The 25281-nt window shown below is 42.1% G+C and overlaps 1 protein-coding gene across 4 annotated transcripts in view; it reads left to right on the top strand.

Annotated features, from left to right (window-relative positions):
• PIK3R1 (phosphoinositide-3-kinase regulatory subunit 1) overlaps nucleotides 1–25281 on the top strand; it is a 97999-nt gene that overhangs the window by 53486 nt on the left and 19232 nt on the right. For all 4 annotated transcript variants that reach the window (XM_069556223.1, XM_069556225.1, XM_069556227.1 and 1 more), the window contains 5 exons: nucleotides 16113–16205; nucleotides 16644–16718; nucleotides 22854–22985; nucleotides 23747–23948; nucleotides 24178–24257. In XM_069556223.1, the coding sequence (XP_069412324.1) occupies nucleotides 16113–16205; nucleotides 16644–16718; nucleotides 22854–22985; nucleotides 23747–23948; nucleotides 24178–24257 (582 nt within the window). The remainder of the gene's footprint in view (nucleotides 1–16112; nucleotides 16206–16643; nucleotides 16719–22853; nucleotides 22986–23746; nucleotides 23949–24177; nucleotides 24258–25281) is intronic.

Below are 25281 nucleotides of genomic sequence, written 5' to 3'. Positions count from 1 at the left end.
AAAAAATTTCAAGGTACATGGGGTAGGAAATGGCAACCCACTCCAGTATTCTTGCCTGAAAAATTCTGTGGACAGAGGAGTTGGATGGGCTACATACAGTCTCTGGGGTCACAAGGAGTTGGACATGACTGAGGAACTAAGCGCATTAAATGTACTGAAAGCCTCTTCTTTCTCTGAGTTTCTATAAACTCAATGACTATTTTGCATATTCTGTTGGATTCCATTTCATGTATGCATATCTGTGTCTTTTTTTCCAAAATGAATCATCACTTACTCAAAGACAGGACCTTGGAAATACTGTCTCATGCCATGAATTTCAGCAGTGGAGAGGACTGGTGGTCCCCATTCCTGGAGAGGGTTTCTCTACTTTGTGAGTACAGAGCACCCCTGCCTGGAAAATCCCATGGACGGAAGAGCCTGGAAGGCTGTAGTCCATGGGGTCACTGAGGGTTGGACACGACTGAACGACTTCACTTTCACTTTTCACTTTCATGCATTGGAGAAGGAAATGGCAACCCACTCCAGCGTTCTTGCCTGGAGAATCCCAGGGACGAGGGAGCCTGGTGGGCTGCCGCCTATGGGGTCACACAGAGTCGGACACGACTGAAGTGACTTAGCAGCAGCAGCATGCTCAACATCCTAAAGAATGTCATAGAATTCAAAACACATGGGTACCAGGGACATGGGCCAGCAGGGGGCGCTATTCCCGAGCACCTATTCTCTGCTTTCCTGGTCTGTCCTTGGGAGAACTCTAGACAGCTTTGTGTTTTTGTTTTTTTCCTTTGTGGTTCTGACTCTTGGCTGTACCAGTTTCTAGAGTAGACAAGAAAAGGTACAGTCTTTAAAGAAGCCATGTGCCCTGTGTCCTCAGGGGGAATGACAGTACAGAAGAACCCTTGCAAGGGAACTGCTGGTTGGTTCTCCAAACCAGATAACCCCTCTCAATTAAGTCCTGGCTCTGACTGGTACAGCTGTGTGAGCCTGGGCAAAGCTCTTAACCTCTCTGAGCCTCCGTTTTCTTCTGTGTAAAATGAGAATACTGATAGAACATTCCTCATAATCAGATAATTTCAGTAAAATAACAGCGCAGTATCTGGCACATCATAAGTGTTACCCATTGTTATTATTACTATCGTGGTAATGAGAGCCTCAGCTACTAAGCAATCTTGAATGGTTTTTTCCTGATCTAGTGTGATTTGGGATTATTCCTACTGCCACATTTTTGAAAATGTATCATTTTTCAAATGACTGAATGGCAAGCCCCAAGTCCAGAGGGGACTGGGTAAACTGACCAAGATCTAGGATTTGGGGAACAGGGCAGTTTCCTCTGAGCATCTAATTCTGTCCCTTTACCTGTTTTATCACTGACGTTTGCATTCACTGAGTGCGCAGCGTAGATCACAAGCTGATTTTGCATGGAGTCCCGTTTACTGGAGCGCACTGTGCTTTGGTCAGAAATCTCAAGATGTTGAAAGGAAACTGGGTTTACAAGCAACGTAATTCAGAAACTCAGAATAGGGTGTGTGTGTGTGTGTGTGTGTGTGTGTGTGCGTGCGTGCGTGCGTGTGCGTGTATGCGCACGCATGCGCTTAGTTACTCAGTCATGTCCTCTGTCTGTGGGATATTTCCAGGCAAGAATACTGGAGTGGGTTGCCATTTCCTTCGCCAGGGGATCTTCCAGACCCAGGGATCAAACCCGGGTCTCCTGCACTGTAGGCAGATTCATTACTGGCTGGGCCACCAGGGAGACCCCAGAAAAGGGTGAATAGGAGAAAACTCCCTGGAGGAAAATCACAGGTGAAGTAGAATGAGCAGGGCCCTTGGATTCAGACAGACATGGGTTGTAGGATCTGCTCTGCCAAACATCAGTCAGTTGATCTTGCTCTAGCCATCTAACCTGTGTCTTTCCCACATACACAGTGAGACGGATGTACTTTGCAAGGCTGGTACCATGACTAGGAAGTGACCTAGATGACTAGAACAGTCTAAGCCAGTGACTGCTCACTCCTCCCCTCCCTTCCTCACTTGGCCTGACCCTCAGTCTTAATTTCACGATCTTTCCTCCCCACTTCTGCTCCCTTAAATCGTGGTGTATAGTAGGGGTCCACAGCCTCTGCAATCTGATGCCTGATGATCTGAGGTGGAGCGGATGTGATAATAATAGAACTAAAATGCGCTTGAATCATCCCACACACCCCCATCGCCTGTCCATGGAAAAATTGTCTTCCACAAAACCAGCCTCTGGTGCCACAAAGGTTGGAGACTGCTGGATAGAAACCAGTTAGTGTTAGATTCCCTGACTTGCAGCAGCAGTGACTTGCAGTACACTTAAGAACATGTGGTTAGCAGTCTTCCATTAGACCTACTTACTGAAACGGGAGAGAGATTTTAGTTCTTCTTGAATTTACTATTCATCCTGGAAAAGTGGAAGTTTCTATCTCACTTAAAAACTTACAAAAAAGTTTCCCCTCCTCTGTTAGAAATGATGGGTTAAAGTGTAAGAATGAAATACAACTAAATGTTGCCGTTTTCCTACTTACTTTATTTAATTTACCCCCCACTCGGTTATTTGAAGTAAGTTTTTGCTTGGGGCCAACACCAGCCATCTCCCAGGTACCTGTGATTTTTGTCAGATTAATAGCAACATGGTGGCTAACTGGAATATAGAGTTACTTTTACAGTAATTTATGATTAAGTGCAATTTAGTATTTTATATTGGGCATATGATCTCCTTAACTTTTATCTTCAAATCATGGAATTATAAGGACTAGTAGTTACTTTAGAACTTATCTAATCCTTACCACTTCATTGATACAGAAGTGAAGACCCAGAGGTATTAAATATCTTTCCCAAAGTTCCCAATATGTTATTGACAGATCTAGAACTCGTCCTTGCCTGTTGTCTTTTTTTTTTCCTGACTATGACACAGTGGCTTCTGGGTTGTTTTTCATATGATACAGCAACAATCTTACATAGGTATGGCATTTTAATAGTGTGTGTGTGTGTGTGTGTGTGTGTGTGTGTGTGTTTTTAACAGAAGTCAAAGAAAGTCTGGCAATGTATTTTAGGACCCTAATTTTCAGTGTCTTTAACAGATTACATTCAAGTAATACCCAGAAAGTATTTTACAGGCTGAAAGGAAAGACTTTAGTCTTTAAAAGACTAATGCAACAAGCGACCAACAGGGGGAGCCCTTCTACAGCCTTTTGGATTAATTCGCTTAGGTTTAGCCCCTTTTAAAAGCTCCTGTTGAAGTCAGCAAAAAACGTCTGTTGACTTATTTATAGCCGCAATTTCTAAGAAGCATATTCTATAGCAGATGAAGAAGTAGTTGACAGCTCATAATTCATAGAGTTACTGAGGCCTAATCTAATAGAACAAAATGTACACAGCTGGTTCCTGTGGTTCAGGCCGTCACTCCCCTTGCAGCTGCGGACAGAATGCTAAGGGGGGGTGCAGGTGGTTCTGGTGGTTAAGACAGGCGGCTGGGTCCTTTTTCATGACAACGTCACAGGTCTTTCAGTTGTAGGAGACCAGCGTTTTTCTGACCAATCTCACACGGTGATATCCACAAATTGTTACCTGTGTATTTTCTGTTAATCTAAGATGTTGATAAGAATGACTGATTGAATACTTCTGTATCTGGGTTAAGCTTAACTTGTTACTTCACTCCTTTTCTTTGACCACGTATTGTATTATAATATTTGACAAAGCCACGTTGTCCTTGCTGACTTTTAAGCAATTGCTAAAAATATACCTTAAAAAATCTACATTTTGTAGCTCACTTCTGGTCTTTTTTGGGAACGTAGTCACATTTCTTTCTATAATTAATTCATTTTATATTTTGCTTCTGTTCTATCTGTAGGACCAACCCAGTTGGTTTTTTTGTTTCTCGTTTTTCTGGGGTTTTTTTTAGTCACAGTTTGGGGGGAAGAAAATGGTAGATTGGTCTGGCACAATTAAGTCTCTGTAGCATAGTACTATTTATTACCCTGTGCTTTTTTGAGAATTTAATGATAGGATCCAACTGCTGCCAATACTGACCCATCTAAAATTGTTATCCTTAAAAAGAAAATTATATCCAGAACAAGTCCATGGACTTTAGCTGAGGGGTGAATAGCCTTGTGTTCATTTCACAAATGATTGTTGTACATTGTGAAAATGGAGAATTTATTAACCCACCAGAATTACTCACATTTGTCTGAGGTGGTAAAAGCATCACTCTATTTTTTAAAAACTCGATTCCTCACACAGTTGTTAATGGTTGTGTTTGCTTTTATCTCACAGTTGCTATCCCTTATTGTATATATGAATTGCTTAGTTTTCTGTGATTAAAAAAAAACATTTAATCAAAAAGCATGATGAAGTTATCTCTTGCTTGCTTAGTTTTCTCTGTTAGCTGACAGGGTATTTCTATTCAGTTATTTTCAGGTCCTTTGTCTTTCTCACCTTTTTCTTTCTAATCCTGTGGACACATCATCTTTTTCCTTTTCTCTGCCTCTTTGATCATGAGCATTTTAACTCCCTTGTCCTCATTAAGCAGACATACCACATTAATATTTCATTTTGGACTCTTTGAAATATAAGTTACTATGTAAATCTTTAATTTTTTTTTTTTTTTTTGTAAATTATTTGCGGGGCCCTTTCCCTATCTGATGATTAACCAAAAAAAAAAAGTCCATCTGTACCTTGCAGAAAGTCATAAGTTAGTCAGCTATATTTAGCTAAATAAAACCCCATTACATCCTTGGGGAAGAATGTGCTTAGTTTAGCCTTATGAGAAAACATTGAATAAATGCTGTCCTGAAAATATTTAGCCTGGCTGGGTAGACTGGCGAGGGTTCAGTCCTGATAAAGCTGAGGTGATGGTGAGAAGCTGGCCCTCTAGTCCAAGCTCAGGCTGAGCAGTCGCACCTCTTGTCAGTAAGGGGGTAGCCGTGGGTGCCTCCGGTTGCCACGTGCTGTACCATTCGCTTCCTGCAAGGACTTTCCACCCGCTTCTCGTGGCTCGCAACCTCCAGAAGGGCGTATGCGGCGTGTCTGCGTAAGGAGGAAATGAGGTTCATGGAGTGGTTTTACGGCCAGCATGCTGAACGTGGCCTGTGTCCTCCTCTGTAAAATGGGGACAATCATAATAGCACACAAAGTTCTGCACACTAAATGAGGGGAAGCACACCAAGTGCTGAGCAGTTTCCAACACTAATTGTTCAGTACATAGAAACCACTGGTTGTAGTAGGAGTAGCTTGTCAGGTCAGCTTTCCTAACGTTTCCTTACCTTCCTCCCTCCCACCCACCCTGCAGTTTAACAAACTGAGTCCTCTGAATGTGGCAAGGTAGGAGAAGCTCTTGTGTGGGCATCAGGACTGGGTTCTAGCCCTTGGCCTGAACTTCTGTGGGACCTTGGGCACATGGTGACTTACGTGATCTCTTCCCACACAATGGTACACAGAGGCACAGAGCAACAGTAATAAGATCACACCTTGGTCTCCATTCTGCTGGTGACCCTTAGCCTTGGAAGAGAAGAAAAATGCTCATCTCTCTCTTCTGATATCTAATTGGGTATGATAGAAAGTGAAAGTGAAGTCGCTCAGTCATGTCTGACTCTTTGTGACCCCGTGGAATGTAGCCCACCAGGCTCCTCAGTCCATGGGATTCTCCAGGCAAGAATACTGGAGTGGGTTGCCATTTCCTTCTCCAGGGGATCTTCCCAACCCAGGGATTGAACCCAGGTGTCTCTCATTGCAGGCAGACGCTTTAACCGCTGAACCACCAGGGAAGCCCCTAATTGGCTATGATAGCAGATCTAATTAGAATTGAGAGCCAGACCCATCACCTGCCTGACACATATTTGGATATTGGGCTGTGAGATCTGGTGTAACATCAGCCTGTGAAGCCCAGGGCAATTTAAGTGACAAGTTATCAGTGTGTGAAGGTTAATTGTTGAGAGTTTGTCTCCCACAGTGATCTGGATTTTCTCTCTCCAATTGGTGGGCCCAATCCTTGCTATTCAGAGTGGTCTGAGGACCAGCAGCTGGGTATCAATTGGGAGCTTGCTGGAAATGCAGAATCCCGAACCTCACCCTGATCTACTGAATCAGGTTATTAATACACATTAAAGTTCAGGAAGCACTGCCCCAAGTGGCTGCCATGGGGAATATTCTATCTGACAAAGAGGACGTTTACTAAATACCTATAGAGTTGGTATTTGACATTGATTCCCACCCCCGCCCCCACCCCCGCCTAGATTTATAGCTTCTTTCCTCTCTTTGGGTGTAATGTGTTGATGTGTTAGGTTTGTCATGACAAAATACCATATCAAAGTGGCTTAAATAGCAACAACAAAAAGTAGTTTCTCAGTTCAGGTCGTGTGGCTGAAAGTCTGAGATCAGGTGCCAGTGTGGTTGAGTTCTAGTGGGGGCCCTTTCCTGGACAGTGTACAGTAGCTTGTTTTGTGTTCTCACATATTGAGGGGCACTAGTGGTAAAAAGAACCCAGCTGCCAATGCAGGAGACGTTAAGAGACGTGAGTTCGATCCCTGGGTCAGAAAGATCCCCTGGGGAAGGAAATAGCCACCCACTCCAGTATTCTTGCCTGGAGAATCCCACAGACAGAGGAGCCTGGAGGGCTGCAGTCCATGGAGTCGCAAAGAGTTGGACATTACTGGAGTGACTTCAGCACATATTGCGGCTCTCTGGTATCTCTTAATAAGGGCACTAATCCCATCGTGATGGCCCTCACCCTTATGATTTTATCTCAGTTTAATTACCTCCCAAAGGTTACATCTCCGAATATCACGTTGGGAGTAAGGCTTCAACAGATTAATTTGGAGGGATGTGGTTTAGTCCATGGCAACTGATTTCTGCAACTTATTTTGAGATTCATCCAAAAAAGTAAAACAGGCAGATGGAAAGATATGTAATTAAATATAGTAAAATGTTAATAATAAAATCTAGGATATCCACATTCACTGTACAGTTCTTTCTGCCATATTCAAAATTGTCAGAAAAAAAGCCTTGCTCTCTTTAGTTACTGGAGTGAATCTAGTGGTTCTTTCCTCTGATTTCCATCCAGGCTTTCTTAAAACGGCCTCACTGGACAGCTTTGCCACTTTGGCAGGAGACCCCTTTGCATGCCCTCCTTGGTCAGGTAATGTCCTGTTAGTTATAAGGTTCCAGCCTCCACTGAGATGCTTCATTCTGGCCTCTGGCTTCCCCAGTAGTATCTTTCTGTTTGGTTTCTCTTAGCCCTCTCCTGATAAGAGGACCCTTCGATTCTTATAAGGTTGGTGCCTCTCAAGTTTCATTGAAAGAGCCTACATAAAGCATTTCTTACTTTTTCTGCACTTGACCGTGAAATCTATTACCAGATGAAAGTGGGAGAGAAGGGTGTGCTTCCGTGGTCCACCCTGCCCCTGAGAGAGAGAGCGTGACTCACCTGGAGCCCCCACCTCACTCATGTTATTAAGGGGGCTCCCATTGTTTTCTTTTTAGGACCATCCGGATCTGAAGTTCAGGGTATTTTCTAGTGAGGGGCAACGTACTGGCTTATTTACTTGGTCAGTTCAGTTCAGTCGCTCACTCATGTTCAACTCTTTGTTACCCCATGGACTGCAGCACGCCAGGTCTCCCTGTCCATCACCAACTCCTGGAGCTTGCTCAAACTCATGTCCTTTGAGTCAGTATGCCATCGAACCATCTCATCCTCTGTCGTCCCCTTCTCCTCCTGCCTTCAGTCTTTCCCAGCATCAGGGTCTTGTCCAATGAGTCAGTTCTTTGTGTCAAGGTGGCCAAAGTATTGGAGCTTCAGCATCAGTCCTTCCAGTGAACATTCGGGACTGATTTCCTTTATGGATTGATTGACTGGTTGACTGGTTGTATCTCCTTGCAGTCCAAGGGATTCTCAAGAGTCTTCTCCAGCACCACAGTTCAAAAGCATCCATTCTTTGGCGCTCAGCTTTCTTTATAGTCCCCCTCTCACATCCATACATGACAATGGGAAAAACCATAACTTTGACTACACAGACCTTTGTTGTGTAGTGGTAATGTCCCTGCTTTTTAACCTGCTGTCAGGGTTGGTCTTAGCTTATCTTCCAAGGAGCAAGAGTCTTTTAATTTCATGGCTGCAGTCACCATCTGCAGTGATTTGGGAGCCCAAAAAAAAGTCTCTCACCGTTTCCATTGTTTCCCCATCTATTTCCCATGAAGTGATGGGACCGGATGCCATGATCTTAGTTTTCTGAATGTTGAGTTTTAAGCCAAGTTTTTTGCTCTCCTCTTTCACTTTTATCAAGAGGCTCTTTAGTTCTTCACTTTCTGCCATAAGGGTGGTGTCATCTGCATATCTGAGGTTATTGATATTTCTCCCGGCAATCATGATTCCAGCTTGTGCTTCATCCAGCCCAGCATTTCACACGATGTACTCTGCATATAAGTTACATAAACAGGGTGACAATATATAGCCTTGACATACTCCTTTCCCAATTTGGAACCAGTCTGTTGTTCCATATCCAGTTCTAACTTTTGCTTGTTGACCTGCATACAGATTTCTCAGAAGGCAGGTCAGGTGGTCTGGTATTCCCATCTCTTTCAGAATTTTCCACAGTTTGTGGTGATCCACACAGTTAAAGGCTTTGGCATAGTCAAAAAATCAGAAGTAGATGTTTTCCTGGACCTCTTTTGCTTTTTTGATGATCCAATGGATGTTGGCAATTTGATCTCTGGTTCTTCTGCCTTTTTTAAATCCAATTTGAACACCTGGAAGTTCACGGTTCATGTACTATTGAAGCCTGGCTTGGAGAATTTTAAGCATTACTCTGCTAGAGTGTGAGATGAGTGCAATCGCGTGGTAGCTTGAACATCCTTTGTTTATTTGGTGGGGAGTGCAAAAACTGGTATTATTAGAGTCATTTTACTTGAAGACACCAGAAAGTATCAATACTATAGCTGCCCACTTGGGGAGCATCCACTGTGTGACATGTGAGTCCCTTGCTACAGTTACCCTTAAACTAGGGAGCCTTGGTGGAAAATTTGGGGAAACTTATCACAGGTTTCTGTCTTTGAAAAGAAGAAATAAGATCCTGGTGGAGAGAAACAGGTCCAAGCTGAACTCAGGGACACTATTCAGGAGGTTTGTGATTAAATGACTTCATTTCTCTCAGTCTCCTTGCCTTTAAATTGAGGGTGGTAAGGAACTGCTGTGAAAAATAAGTGAAAGCCTGTCTGTAAAACGCTTAGTGTGGAGGTGTGATTCCTGACTGATGTTCCGTAATAGTCATTCACTCAATAAATGGTCAAGCGCCTGTTGGGTTTGAGTCACAGGATTCTTCCTCTCTTTCCTTTCCTTTTGGGGCCTCTCAGCACACTTTGTATGAAATCTTTCTAAGCCGACCAACCAAAGGATCCCACCTTTTCTTATAAACCAGTAGGCTCCCAGATCCTAGGGACTCAACTACGAATTATTTTCTGCGTGGGGAGAGGGAGAAGTCTTTTTCTCTTCCCCGTTTATCTCTTGCTCAGCATCTTAATTTGCTATGTGCTATAAATGGTAATCTTTAAATCAGACTCCAATTTAGGTGATAAGAATCACAATTAATTAGGCTAGCCTGTCAAAGATTAAGTGTAATCTTGCATTTCAATTATCTCAATGCCTAGACTTCAGCCAAGGCCATCAGAAGTGAAACTAATGTCTGCTTATGTTTAATAAAGTCTTTGCCTGCTGTTTGTTTCCTGGACTAGTCTCTTGTCTGGAAATAAATTAGATGGGCAGAGGATCTCAGATCCCTTTTTTCAGCTGTGGAGCAGAAGAGATAAATGGGAGAAGATAAAACTTAAAGGTATTAAAGACTAATTAGGGGATCTGAAAAGATTTGCAAACTTCTTGTTTAAATCTGTTGACAACTCTAATTCCCTCCAACTAGTTATGCCTAAAATAGTGTAGTTATGGCTGAAGATTTCCTTTGATATTTACTTTCTATTCCCATTTTCAGTTGCTCGTGTTTTTTTTCTTCCTGCTACTCCAAAAGAAAAATCCTAGTTCCTACCAAGTTCAGTATCATTCCAACCACATCTTTCCTTTACGTTCAGAAAACTGAGGCATAGTATCTCAAATAGATAGTCCTTACAGGGAAAAAGTGCACTGTAGTGAAAATCATGTGATGATTTAAATATGATTTCTAAAAAGATATTTTTTTTTATATATAGAAAGGCAAAATGCAGATATCTACTCTAATTAAATGTTTCCTGTTTGCCACCTTAAAAAAAAACTGTTGATAATTCTGTCTTAATTAATAATTTCTGGTGTTAAAACTTACCATTGCTTTTGGGTATTTTAAAAATCTATGAATAATAATAAAAAAGATTAAATGGATAATTCAAAATTAATAATAACTACTCATTAGCTTGTGCTTGCTACATTCTAGGCACTGTGCTTACCCATGTTGGTTTATATATTATTCATTAATCCTTGCTGCACTTAAAATTATTCCCATTTTACAGGTGAAGAAACTGGGGTTCAAGTTAAATTAACATACCCAAGATTATACTCAGTAAGTGGCAAAACCAAGGTTAAAACCCAGGTCTCTTTGGCTTTAAAGTTGTGCTTTTAGTAATTTCTCTGCTGCTCATTAAACAGTTACAAAGTTAAGGAACTCATGATTATTTTATTTTTGTGGGATTTGTTTGTTTGTTTAGCTTTTTTCTGCATTGCCTTAGCCAGCATTTGTTATGGCTTCGCCCATAGAACTTGAGAAGTTTAAACGTTCAGAGTACTAACCATTATAAGCATAAAGTATGAATGTGCTTATAAGGTTTATTTAAGAAAAGTATTATTGGGATTTGTTATATTTTAGCCTACCAGCATGTCCATTTTTCATTTGAAAGAATGAGAGAGATTGTTCCAGGTGGAAAAAAGTTTTGATTGAGCAACAGTTAATAGGCAAGCATCTTGATTTAATATTGATCCATGCTTTGCATATACTTTCTTTTCTGTTTATTTGTACTACATGTTAAAAAGTAAGTGGCAGCTTTTTATGTACTTCCAAGCTGCTTCCATCAGTAATGAAATACTTGGCTTGGGCTGTTTCTGGAGTCCCAGAATTTCAGCTTAAATTTTCCATTCGTCCCTGCCAGGCCCTAATTCTGAAATATCTTTTTTTATGGAGAAGGCCTCCAAAAGGTGCAGCTGTGTGCTGGTTTCATCTTGCACTTTGTAGCAGCGTTGGCACCGTTGAACATGAGGAATGCCACTGTCTCCCACACACCACTGGCGCCCAAGGACTGTTCAGGCCTGTCCATGTTAGTGATTTGGGAAGGGCCTCCGTCGGGAGGGAAGGCTCTCTTCTGTTGCATGCGATTGGCTGTCGCCAGGGCAAAGGGGGGGAAATAGAATGAGTGGGAAATCCAGCATCTGATGAGTTTGAGCAAGCGCTGGGAGTTGGTGATGGACAGGGAAGCCTGGTGTGCTGAAGGCCATGGGGTTGCAAAGAGTCGGACGCGACTGAGTGAGCGAACTGACGGACTGATGTGTCCTCAAGAATTCTTTTCTACAACCCGGGACACCTAGCTCGTTAGCTGGTTGTTGTTCAGTCGCTCAGTGGCATCTGACTCTGCAATCCCATGGAACTGCAGCATGCCAGGCTTCCCTGTCCTTCACTGTCTCCTGGAGTTTGCTCACTCATGTCCATTGAGTCGGTGATGCCGTCCAACCATCTCCTCCTTTTGTCGCCCCCTTTTCCTGCCCTCAGTCTTTCCAATGAGCGGGCTCTTAAACAGTATGACTGGTTCATTGGTGTTCCTGTAAAAGTCTGATTCCTCTTTTTTTTTAAACAAGATGCATCTTGGCTTCACCATCACTTTTAGAGCCTTCTGCTGTTCTTTCTTGTCTTCTTTCTCTTTAAGTAATACTGATTTCTCTTGATGAAAAGTGATTCAGCTAAGTGAAAAACTGGTGTTGGCTTATAGTGGAGGAATCTGAAATTCACCCAGCTTTAAGAGTAGACTTGGCTTTCCACACGTTTACACTGATTACACCAGCATTCAAAAACCAAAAAACATTCCTCATTCAGGTATACAAATCTGTAAGGTGAAATCAAATGAGAATTTATATGTAAACTTGATGAGGATGACGCTCTGCTAATTTGTATTTCGTTTAATGGTCACCATATATGACCTCCATATTGTGTGTGTGTGTATATGAGTTCCACTATGTTTTAGTTTATTGACCTGTGTGATGTACTTTATCAAGGACTTTTCAAAGAACAACTTGCCAAATTTGGTACTTCTTAGCAGTTGTCATTTGCTGAAATTCTCTAAAATGGGATCTAACAGAAGTGTAAATATTAACCTTGAGTATTTAATAAAACTAAAGGAATAGTTGATCTTAGTTGAAATAATTAATACTTTGCTTTAAAATGCTTTTTAGACTTTCACTGTTAATTGATCCTAATACTCAAAGTAGAAAATGTGAACTTCATAAGTTTCTTGGGTAAAGCTTTCACATCCCCTGTTTTTAAATATTTTTAAGGGAAATGGACTGAATCATAGATATTGTACTACAGAATAGGAAATCCTTGCACTGTTATTTTTAAAAACGTTGTGTCTTTGTAAAATTTACTTTTTAAAGGATTGCAAAACTTCAATCAGTTGTAATGATTTATACATTTGAGTAATTAGCTTTTTTCAATATTAGAAAAAGATGCAGTGATAAATTCACTCGATGTGTTACAAAGGAGTACCTGTACTTCCTACTGCATACGTCTAATATTTTTCTTTTTAAAATATTCTGGGGTGTACTTTGAGAAGGGTGTTATTATAGATACCTGATAGCAGTGCTTTTTATTTTTATTTATTATTTTTTATTTTTTTTAGCAGTGCTTTTTAGAAACTTCATGTTGCCCTTGTATGAGTGAAAGAGATGATACTTTGCATCTCAGGATATGGAAAGCAAACTACCATGTTTTGCCAAAGAAACATTGAAAGGACTTAGGAAAGATTTTTTTTTCCCTCCTTCAAACTGAAATGAAGAAATAAGAGTTTCATATGTAGTATTTGCCAGCCCAGTAATATAACAACTGTTGGGTGCACATTTCAATCACAGCTAGGTGAAATCTTTAATTATCACTTAATTTAACTTTCATATTTGCTTGCAGAAATGATCATGTTGATAAGATTCTGGGAGAAGATAAACTTTTATTAAGCAATTCCATCTTTGGTTGCCAACTTTTTTTTTTTAATTAAAAAAAATGCCTGTGTAATTTATGAGGGAAGAGAAAGAAGAACTAGACATGTTAGTTGGATGAATGTTGTGCGGATATGTGGGTTCATGTATTTACTATTTAATCTTTAGCTTTTTGCACTTTGGTGTATGCTGAGATCTTTAAAGTTGAGAAGGTTAAGAGATGCTCCAGTGGGTTCTAATTAATAATATTTCTCTACATCTGATCTCTACCTTTGTGTTTTTCTCCTGTTACATGTGCTGATAGGAAATTTCATTTTGCTCAGTGTAGAAGTCATCTGTAGGGGAGGATATTTTTTGTGAGCTGACAATCTAAGGCGAAAGGAAGTAGTTTATAATTTACCAGAGGAAATGAGATGCTGTGCTCTTTTATAGTATTTTTTTTTTAATTTACAGTGCTTTTAATTAAAAAGACTAGTTAAAAAGAAACTTTCAGGGTATTTGCATTTTTTACTGAAGAATAGTTGATTTACAGTATCATGTTAATTTCAGGTGTACATCATAGCAAGCAATTCAGTTTCATATATACATATATATTGTCTTCTTCAGATTTTCTTCTGTATAGGTTACTGCAAAATACTGAGTAGAGTTCCCTGTGCTATGCAGCAGGCCCTTGATTATCTATTTTATATACAGTAGTGTGTATATGTTAATCCAACTCTCCTGATGTATCCCTCCCCCCACCCCAAGATACTTCTGTTTTAAGGACTTTTCAGGTTTACTCATATTTTAACAGATGTGGGCAGTGTCATTGCTGGGTTTTTTTTCAGGCCGTGGCTAGGGGTCACTTGCATGGATTTGCTTCTCATAATAGCATGTCCTCAAACTTATTATTAACCCCAAACAGATGACTAGCTTCATTCTTGGGTGTTCTGATTCTGGGGGTTTGCAGTTGTACCAGCAGTCTGTCTGCGTACCAAGTTCTCCAGGTGATCCATAGGCTCAGGTTGGTGGCGGAAACGCAGGTGAGATGAAGTTCCCACTCAGCTTTCTGCATCGTGACTGTCTGGCGAGTCAGTAGCGTGCCTGCCCTGCTTTTATGAAGTGTGAAGTATGTTCAACTGCTATTGCAGTAAGACAAAGTGGCCCAGGAAACTCAGTGATAAACCTCATGTGCCCTGTGTTCAGACGTTGTTGAGTCCCATGTCCCGATGCTGGGTGCTCAGGGCTGGCTTTATAGTGGGGTCTTTGTAGTACAAAATCAACTCAGGAATCTTGCATGTGCTTTTGACGAAACTTGCCCTTGTTCAGGCTATGGAACTGTGCTCTTCAGGACTGTGGTCAGTAGTCGTTTACAGCTATTTCACTTTAAATCAACAGACATTGAAAATTCTCTTTCTCCGTTGCAGGAGTTACCTTCCAGGTGCTCAGGGCACTTGCTGGGTAGCACAGCTAATAGCGCATTTCCACTACCACAGCAAGTTCTTCTGGCGAGGGCTGCTATAGGATTCTCTTTTCCTTTCATCCTCGGTAGTTGGTATGGCTAATAGAGTTAGGGGGCAAAATCATGTTACTGTCTCAGGGGATAGAAGGGTCTTATACTACAGGCTCTGGGTTTCCAAAATCACATAAACAATACTTAATTTTCTGAGGTCAGAGTGTAACATAATCTTGCTTGACGGTTGTTGTCTTGTGAGCCTGTTGTTTTTCTGTGCTGTCTCACTATTAGAAAGATGGGCTGCATTAGAAATTTGCTTAACATGATATATGGCTTTAAAAGTCACACCACTGAAATCTCATTGAAACAAACTTGTCAATATTTAGTCTTAGATTATATAAACTATGTGAGAGTACATACACAGCCATGAACCTCAAGTGTCTAAAAGTGATTTATGAGTTGCTGATAAATAGACTGCACAGCTAGGTATTTTCATAAAGACTGTCATTTATCTATATTTTGCATTTTGAGACATTTGAGGTACGTATGTTTAGCTCCCTCTTCTGGTATCTTATGAGAAAGGTATTTATATTTATATAATTTTTTGGAGTGAAAAATACAGTTATCAAATGTTGAAGGACATTATATGTGTCACCCAATTAGATTTTTTTTCTTCTGTTATCATTTGGTAAAACATGTAAATAAAAGCATGGAAAGAACAGTTTGTGACAGTATCACATGTGTTAAGATATTAACTGACCAAAACATGTGTAAGCCAATAAAGGCATTTCAATAGCAGGTCCATGGGGACTTGTACGTGCTTTGTATTTGATAGTACACCCAGCTTGGCATTTGTGGATCCTGGGGCAAAACACAAAGGAGGCCCAAGCAACTTGCATCTGAATATTTGAAAGTTAAAATCACATTAACAGACAGTTTGATAAAAGTGGTTCCATCTTCCTACGTTGACAGCTATATCTTCACAATGACCAGGAAGCTGGATTTGAATTTTGATTTCTTGGGTTCCGAGTTCTGCCTGAAAGCGTGGTGACATGTGGAGAGCTGGTCCACACCTGGCTTGGCTCCGTGCTGCCGGAACCTTGCGCATCCAGCCTCCATTCCATCCTGAGCCCACTTCCCTCCGCCCCAGCCCATGCCTTGGGCCAGCTGGGCACGTGGGAGCTAGGTCTGCGCTCAGAAGGATGGGCCTGAGGCAGGGGGTCTGGGCTTCTGGGGAGCCTTCTGATTGTGTCCTAGGAGAGGAGCAGCAGGTGTGTCCCCCAGGCAGCTCACCCTGTGGGAAGCGGCAGCGCTGGAGGGTGGTGTCCTAAGAGGAGCCTTCTAAACACAGGGCCCTGCTCAGGCACTCTCTTTCATCCTGGCCTGAGTTTGCTGCTGTCCTGATTGCAGTCCGTGACGCCGTGTTGGGATCGTTTCCACTGCTGCTGTCTGCATTGGATTACCCTCAATCAGACGTAACCACAGCATTGTTTTTGTTTGCAGCTGCCACTCTCCCGGACCTTGCAGAGCAGTTCGCACCCCCTGATGCTGCTCCACCACTTCTTATCAAGCTCGTGGAAGCCATTGAAAAGAAAGGTAATCCAGCTGGTCAGGGAAATCAGCTCACAGGTTATAGCCTGATCTCGTGGGTGTCATCGTTTGTATCTGTTGCGTGGACGTTCATTGAATCCACTTCCTCCCACCTGCGCTGGATACATAAGCTGTTTGTGGCTGTGACCTGGGGAGATAGTCTTGTTTGACTTCTCACTCCATACTAACGTGTAGTTACTATATGGGAACTTTCAAATTCTCCCTGTCTTAATAAACAGAATTAACTTGTTCCTCCGTGGCCAGATGATTTTGCCAAAAGTATTGATATGCCAAATACGATGAATAGTGGGAGTTGACTTCCAAGAATGCTCGGTACACATCTTGAATAGACACTGGCTGAAAACTGGAATGTCTCTCTGGCCGCAGGCTTGCAGGTTCCCCAGAGAGCTGTGTTGTGCATACTCAGTCTCTTTTGTGTCCTAGGTCTGGAATGTTCAACTCTATACAGAACACAGAGCTCCAGCAACCCAGCCGAGTTACGACAGCTTCTTGATTGTGGTGAGTGTCAGAGAGCTGGAAATACACAGAGGGAAAGACGGTTCTTACCTTTGCGTTTCAGGTAAAGCACAAAACCCTTGAGCTTAAGCGTGCAGCGTCCTCGGTTTGGAGGGAGCTCAGAAATCAGGCACACTTCCCTCTGTGCTCTTCCTGTAAGAGGGCAGGCCTTTGATGTTTGTCTCCTGAGCAGGGGTGTCTGTGCCCGTCTGCCAGCAGGCACATTGGTTGGCATCACAGCCGTGAGCCTCTTGGGCCTACAGAAATTGCACAGGAGAGAAACATCTTGGGATTTCTCTGATTCTGCTCACCTGTCATTTTCCTCCGCCCAGTTCATCTGGACTAGTTGAAAAAGTACTTATGAACCTGTCATTTAACAAAGGTCTCTTCTGACCTTTTCCCTTCTTTTCCGTCTTCATTCCTTTCTTGCTTACTTCCCTTTTCATGCCATATTTTTATCAAGTAAAGTGAAAGTGAAAGTCGTCTCAGTCATGTCCGACTCTTTGTGACCCTATGGACTATATAGTCCATGGAATTCTCCAGGCCAGAATACTGGAGTGGGTCGATGTTCCCTTCTCCAGGGGATCTTCCCAACCCAGGCATTGAACCCCGGTCTCCCGCATTGCAGGTGGATTCTTTACCAGCTGAGCCACATAACCACACTGTAAAGAATCTGCCGGGTTTAATCCCTGGGTTGGGAAGATCCCCTGGAGAAGGAAATGGCAACCCACTCCAGTATTCTTACCTGGAGAATTCCATGGACAGTATAGTCCATGGGGTAGCAGAGAGTCGGACACAACTGAGTGACTAACAATTTCAACATCATGATATTATTATATTTAGTAGTGTGCTGGTAAACCAATTCATTCGCAATGTTACCAATGTGTTACCACTTGGGAAGAATTGAGCCAATTCAAGTCAACTCTTAGCACACCATAAATGGCATCCATTAATTTAACCAAATGGTACCTTAACTATTAGTTCCTTCTCTCGTTGCCATACAGAATACAACTATAAAATATAAATTTACTTGCCATCATTCCAGCAAATCATCTTCTACATCAGCTTTAGGAATCTTAGATCCTTTATTCCCTCACAATTCTTTTCTTTTTACTGATAATTTTTTTTTTGCCTTGCACTGTTTTAACTGAATTTGGGTGCTTGAACCAAAAGAATTAAAATCTAGTTTTAGAAGAAGCATTTTCAGATGTACAGTTATGCAAAGAATACCCACGTGATATTTAATAAATGAAAAAAATTTGAAGTGTGAGGCAGCTTCAAAACGAGGCAGCTTATGAAAATTTCTAGAAAAGATGTTTCTGGGAAAAGAAGGAGATTAGATCTTCATCAGTCGATAGTTTGACTTGAAACACACCACCCAAATGTTTGAAGTTTGAAAAAAGATTTTTTTTAACTTTCATTTTTCCTTTGTACATGGAAATCAGTCTTACACACAACACAGGGTACATCCTCCTACACATCCAGAGTAGGTCATTAGAAGTTGACTGGCAGAAAAAGCAAGGTGAAAAGCCGTGTTTTTTTTTTTTTTTCTTCTTCTTCTTCTAACAGCTTTACCAGGGTGTTAAGGAAACATTGAATTTTTTCCTAGCCAGTTGAACTAGAGATACATGTTTTGGTCAGAAAACTCGTCAAATTGAGCATGTTAAAAGTCACAGGAAATGTTTAGACTTCAGAGACTGATGAAATGAGGATTATTTGAAAAAGAGTAGTAATGTTTTCAAATGTGACCAAAAACAAAATGATCCAGTTGAGCTTTTAAAAAAACTCTTCACACCACCTGTAAGAGGGAATAAATAACCCAAGTTCAAGTCAACAAGCTGTTTTGATAGACAGCTTTCCTCCTCATTTGAGACCAAGACACACACAGAAAACTGGTTTTCCTTGGATTCTGTGCTATAAAAGTGAATTTTGTGGCGAAACAAAAAGAGTAAACTTTATCTCAGTTTAGGAGTGAGGATCCTCTAGGACTATTTCTAGCTTGAGTATTTGTCTATTTAAAAAAAAATGTGATTTCCAGAGATTAAAGACTTATCTCTGGAGGAAGCTCAGAGATAAGTCACTTAAAAACAAAAAGCATGGCTTTTAAGTAACCCCACAAATCACCAATGTCAGACAAGGGTGGATGTGGGTGGAGGACCACAGCCCACTTTTATTATCACCCACTAAGTTACTTTATTTCATCCACACATCAGTCTTGTGTATAAAAGTTACTGCTGCTTATAAAGCCATGACTTGCATGCAGATTGTTCTGACCCTAAAAGTCCTTATTCTCCCCACCACCACCCCGTATTGCCCTAAAATACATTGTCTTTTTAAAAATTTTAGTGGTGTGGATTATTCTCCTTCTCCCCACCTTTTTGGTTTCTCTTAACCTGATTCAGGTTTTTTCTTTAAAAGTTATCACAAGCAGAAAATTTCTATGTGTGACTCTGTGTGGATATCAACCAGACTTACTGTGGTGAGGCTTTAACAATGGTATATACAAATAAGAAATCATTATGTGGTAATCATATGTCAAGATAGCTCAGTTTTAAAATTCAAACTTTTTCAGCCTCAGTGCATGGACATTTTAGGATGGATAATTCTTTGTTGTCAAGGAGCTGTTCTTGGCATTGTAGGATTTCAGCAGCATTCTTGGCCTCTGCCCACTAGATGCCAGTGAGATTGTACCCCTCTTGTGACAGTCAGAACTGTCTGCAGGTACTGGCTGATGTCTCCTATAGTCAGGAGTAGGGCAGCAAAATTGAGGACCCCAGTTGACAACCCTTGACTCAGCTAGAGATCAGTCAGGTAGGGGACTCCATTCCAGTGGGAGAAGGGCCGAAATGTAGGAGAGGTTACTGGTTACCTGTCAGGCGCAGACTCATTGAAAAGCAGGGTGGAAGAGAGTGTAAATGCCCCCAACCCAGACCCGAAGACTCAGCCAACTTCCCCAGTCCTCACATGACAGCTGTGTCCAGCTCTTGGAAAAGCGTGTTAGGATAGCTTTAATACAGAAAAGAAGACTTTAGAACAGAAGTCAGAAAGTCCAAGGAGCTTTAGAAGTTATCTGTAAATAAATAGAACATACTACATCAGCTCTGGTGGAATTTGACATAAGGTGAGGTACCTAAAGACTCAGAGTAAGGTTATTTCATCCAAAAGCTATAAAGTCTCTTTGGAATAATACCTCATGTGTTGGAGAAGGGCTTCGGTTAGTTAACATCACTTTCAGGAAAGTCCTGAGCCCACAGAGTAGCTCAGCCCACAAACATTTAACAAGCACATTCTGTGTTGAGCCCTGAGGGATGTGAGAATAGCCAGTGAGAGCCACGGTCTGTGCCCTTGAGGGATGTCAGCCTAGTAGTGCCCGTCAGTCTCCGAGAGAGACTCGTAATTACCATAGTGGAAAGTGTCCCAGTAGAGGGATGGCTTATCAGCCCTGCTCCTGCACAGAGAAGGCAGCAGATAGCCTGCCTGAGGGAAGGACCTGGGGAATATTTAGCATCTTAAAGTTTATACCTCATTGCGAAAATGGTTTATTACTCTTTTTAGGATGAGCAAATTAAGAAAGATGAATTTTCTGGGCAAAGTAATATTAAATGGAGTATACAGGTGATTTGATTGCGGGGGGCGGGGGGGCAGTGGCCAGCAGCTATGGAATGCTCCAGCAGGGATGCACACACAATTTTGACAGTCACACTAGTTGTATTACTTTCCACATGGATCCTTTATGCAGAGACCTAGTCTTGCCCTTCCCCACACTTAACTAAAGATGTGATATGTACCTGGTTTCTTCTTTGTGGGACATTTAAGTGGTTTAACCCCTTGCTTCTCCACCTTTTCGTTCTTTTCCTATCCGTATTCGCTACCAGATGGATATCTCTGAGCTTTAAGATATTATATGATTATCTTTCATAAGATCTACCTAGCTGGTGAGACAGGTTTGGCTTATGATGACAGTGTGTTCAAGGAACTCTGGTAGCTTCCAGCTCCACTTGAGTGCTTTATACAGTATCACACCTGGTTCATGAGCATCCAGGACGCTGCTTCTCCTTCTCAAGCTGAACGTCTCCGAGTGAACTTCGCTTCTCTCTTCTCCTCTCCTAGGCCACCACCCCGTCCCATCAGTCTCCTAGTTAGGTTACTTCTCCTAGTTAGTTTCTAACTGTCTTGGAATCCAGGTTACCAAAAGCGGTATCCGCACTTCAGCAGTGCTCCTTTCTGACTGACTGGAATGCCCAGTTAATAAAGCTGTTTAACAAATATTGTGTGTTAATGAAAATATACGGAATCTAGAAAAATGGTACTGATGAACCTGTTTGCAGGGCAGGAATAGAGACGCGGACGTAGAGAACTGACTTGTGGACACGTGGCAGCGGGGGAAGGAGCAGGTGGACAGAGAGTAGGGCTGACGTACATAAACTGCCATGTGTAAAGCAGTCAGCGGGAAGCTGCTATATGGCCCGGGAGCTCAGTTGGTCCTCTGTGATGACCTAGAAGGGTAGGATGGGGGTGGGAGGGAGGCGATAAATGTATGAAAGTGAAAGTCGCTCAGTCGTGTCCGACTCTTTGCAACCCCATGGAATATACAGTCCATGGAATTCGCCAGGCCAGAATACTGGAGTCGGTAGCCTATCCCTCCTCCAGGGGATCTTCCCAATCCAGGAATTGAACCAGGGTCTCCTGCGGATTCTTCACCAACTGAGCTATCATCATGTATGCTTAATAGCTGATTCACGTTGCTGTAAGCAGAAACTGACACAACAGTGTAGAGCAGTTACCCTCTAAACAAATTTTTTTTCAATGAAAAAAAGCTGTTTAAAGATGTAGCATTTTGCTCCTCAGCTTCCCTGTTCTCCACTGAGTACACGAGTCCCCAGATAATTGCTCTTGAGTCGTCTTTCCCATCACTAGTGTGCGTCCTTCAGCAGTGACTGTGGTTCTTCCAGCCCCCAGCAGCACTTCTTCCCACTGGGCTGTATGCCTCATTATACCCCAGGTACTCACAGAGCAGCTGTGATTCACATCAGCCCAGGGTTGAATTGCCTGACCTCTTTTCCAGATGAAGGATTTACTGGACAGATTGCACATCTTATATTTCTTTCGAGATAGTTCGGTGCCCACAGGTTTAATTCATAATACCTTTATCAGAATACTCTGTCAGTACTAGGGAGAAACATTCTAAGGATGTTCACATTTTTTTATGGCTATTCTTGAGATTACTAAAATTCTGTAATCGCTTGCTGTTAAATCAATCAGTCTGTACTCTCTTGGGTTAAATTGATACTGACATTGAACAACTCAGATTTTAGGAAATCTGGGGACAGGATTGCATTTCATGTTTCCTCATTGGGATTTCAGGAAGGTTTTACTATGTGATTCAGCATCCTTAGAACCCTCCACCAGGGCAGCAGAACCCCCATCTCCAGAACGTATTTGCAAATGATGTTATGGGCTGCAGTAATTTGCCAGGGCTGCCATAGCAAAATTCCATAGACTGGATGGTTTAAAACACAGAAGTCTATTTTCTCACCGTCCTGGAGGCTCGAAGTCGCAGCCTGGCGGGTGTGGCTGCTTCCTGGCTTCCAGGCGGCCGCTTCCTTGCTGTGTCCTCGTGGGGCGTGTCCTCTGCGTGCCCCTTTGCTGTGTCTCTGTCTAAATTCTCTCCTTTTATAATGCCAGTCCAGTTGACTAGGGCTCACTCCAATGGCCCCTTTTATTTTAAACACCTCTTCAAAGGCCCTGTCTCCAAATACATTTGTATGTGGGGGTGCTGGGAGTCGGGGCTTTGACATAGGAGTTGCAGGGGACTCAATTCAGCCCACAGCAGAGGCTCTGTCTTCTGTTGCCCTGAAGTCTGGGAATGTGTTCTGGCACCACGGGCAGGGGCAGGGGCCTTCATGCTGAATGCTTACAGTGTGGGCGACAGACCTGCACGAGGAGAAATGCTCCGTTCGAAATGCCATGCACAGCCCCTGAGAGAAACACTGCCAATAAATGCTCAGGCGTCTTCCGTTTGTCTTCATCCTGCTTCCTTTCACACGTCACATTTAAGTTGCATGTTGAGAAAATCGCCCCAAACAGTGCATAACAGGTCTGATTTTTGTTGTTGTTGTTGCACATGTCTATCAACAGATGCCGCCTCCTTGGACCTGGAGATGTTCGATGTGCACGTTTTAGCTGACGCCTTCAAACGCTATCTCCTGGACTTACCGAATCCTGTCATTCCGGTGGCCGTTTCCAGTGAACTGATTTCTTTAGCCCCAGGTATGTTGTCTCTTCTGAGAGCCTCCTTGAACATATGTTGAGATGTGGATGGACTTGTAAACTCAAGTGCTGCATATAAAGAGAGATTGCTTAGAAAATGTTAGTGAGACTCTTTCCTCGCCCACCCCACCCCCGTCCCATCAGCACAAACTCTCTCCCTTCCAGGGTATCCAGTAGAAGACTCACGTTCTCATTTGCATCCCCATGCTGAATTTGGCTAATCGTGAACCCTTTGTCGGTATTTTAAGGCTCACTACATCAGAGAATGCCTCACAGTGCCAAGCATCATCACTGGACTCAGGGAACTGGGCTAGGACTGAGGGGCTGGGGATGTTCCCATTACCTTCCTCCAGTAGAACATGAGTTCAGGGAAGAAGACTCTGTTTCAGGAGCTAATGCTCAGTCAAAGTGCTCTGGGGACAGGAAATTGTGGTTCGTAACCTTCACAGTTAAAACCTGCGATATTTATCTGCTGCTCCTCCAAGTTAGCCAATCACACTTGAAGTTGGCCCACAGAAGGCAGCACACCCAGAACCTCCTGGGTTCTGCACACCAAGAGTTTCTTGTGTTTCCATTTGACGTGAGATTTCGACTTTCTCATAATGCCTTTTCTAATGAGAAGAGCAAACATACTCTGCTGATTCTGGTGCCTTCGTTTTAAACGACTTCTCTGTAGCTAGAACGGATATCTAGGCGTTTAGTCACTGATAGCTACCAACAGTCTCTTAGTCTTTTCCTTGCTTTTTTGTTTTTACTCACAGAAGTGCGGAGTTCTGAAGAATACATCCAGCTATTGAAGAAGCTCATTAGGTCGCCCAGCATACCTCATCAGTACTGGCTCACGCTACAGTATTTGCTAAAACATTTCTTCAAGCTCTCTCAAACGTCCAGCAAAAATCTTTTGAATGCAAGAGTACTTTCTGAACTCTTCAGCCCTCTGCTTTTCAGATTCCCAGCAGCAAGGTGAGTGATAGAAGAGAAACCTGGATTTGGGGGTGATGAGGGTAGTCCTAAGGTGGTGGGTCATTAGGCTTTTAAAGATATTAGTTCACAAATGCATTTGCACACTTCCATCAGACAGAGTCACCTGGATGTGCAGAAATGAAAATGAGTTTGTTGTTTAGGCAACAAGCTTTCTAACAGACCTCTCTCTCTCTCTCTCTCTCTCTCTCTTTTTTTTTTTTTTTTGTAGTTCTGAGAATACTGAACACCTCATAAAAATTATAGAAATCTTAATCTCCACTGAATGGAATGAACGCCAGCCTGCACCAGGTAATGCCTTCTGAACTTTTAAAATTTCCTCACTGTTCAATTTTTAGAGCCTGATAAATGGTGGCTTTCAACCTCCTTTGAAGTAGCATAAGTTTCTCTTGAAATTGAGATTCATAATAACATGTTACTTTATGATTTAAAGAAAAAAATATCTGGGTGCTACATATATAATCAGTATTATGTGGCTTTTGAATTTGTGGATTTTCCATGATCTTGGTTTTAGATGAGGGTTGTTGGGAATGCTCCCCCAACCCCTTCAACTTGATGCTTCTGGTTGTTGCATAAATTATGGCGTTCATTTTACTTGTTGACATTTCTGTTTTTCTTTCTAATGCGTATAAAGTAGGGAGTTTATAATTACTATGTAATTTAAAGTATTTTGGAATGTGTTTTTTGGAAATAGGTAGGCTAAGAAATGTCTTGTCAAAATAAACATTTTTAGTAATGCAAGCAGTATGAAAATAGGGGTCGACTGCAACAAGTTAGAGCAAGCCATACACTTCTGTGAAAGCAGCTTGGCATTCAATTAGCCTTTTAACAAAGTGGGAAATGCAGATGGAACTAGCAGTGGATTTTATCTAAACTGATGTATTTTTCTTCTACTGTGGAAAGTCTAAACAACCTTGTTTTGCTGTGTACTGATTAAAAGTGAACTGGTCATTTAGAAATGGTGATGAGGGCCCTAGAAGTGAGGTGAGAGGTTTCAGGACCAGTAATATCGCTTGTAGTCTGAGTTTATGTCTTGAATTTAATTAAAACATCATGAATTTATTGCTTATTACAAGTAACTCATGCGGATTACCAAACTCATCTCTGTATGAGCAAGCAATGGGAACCCAGTTATCAGCCATACATTGGTACACTATGTTGTGCGTGTGTGTGTGCATACATTTTTTTAAGGATGTTACATAGCCAGGCTTAGTTGTATCTGAGCTGGGTGGACAGAAAGGGGAAGGCCTCAACTTAAAACCCACCTAAAGGATGGGATAGGTAACCATTCATGACGCAGGTATTGGGCAGGACT

The sequence above is a fragment of the Ovis canadensis genome, chromosome 16, assembly GCF_042477335.2.
Source record: "Ovis canadensis isolate MfBH-ARS-UI-01 breed Bighorn chromosome 16, ARS-UI_OviCan_v2, whole genome shotgun sequence".
Classification (NCBI taxonomy): Eukaryota; Metazoa; Chordata; class Mammalia; order Artiodactyla; family Bovidae; genus Ovis; species Ovis canadensis.
Note: the sequence above shows the minus strand (reverse complement) of the source record. Positions and strands in the feature narration are given on the sequence as shown.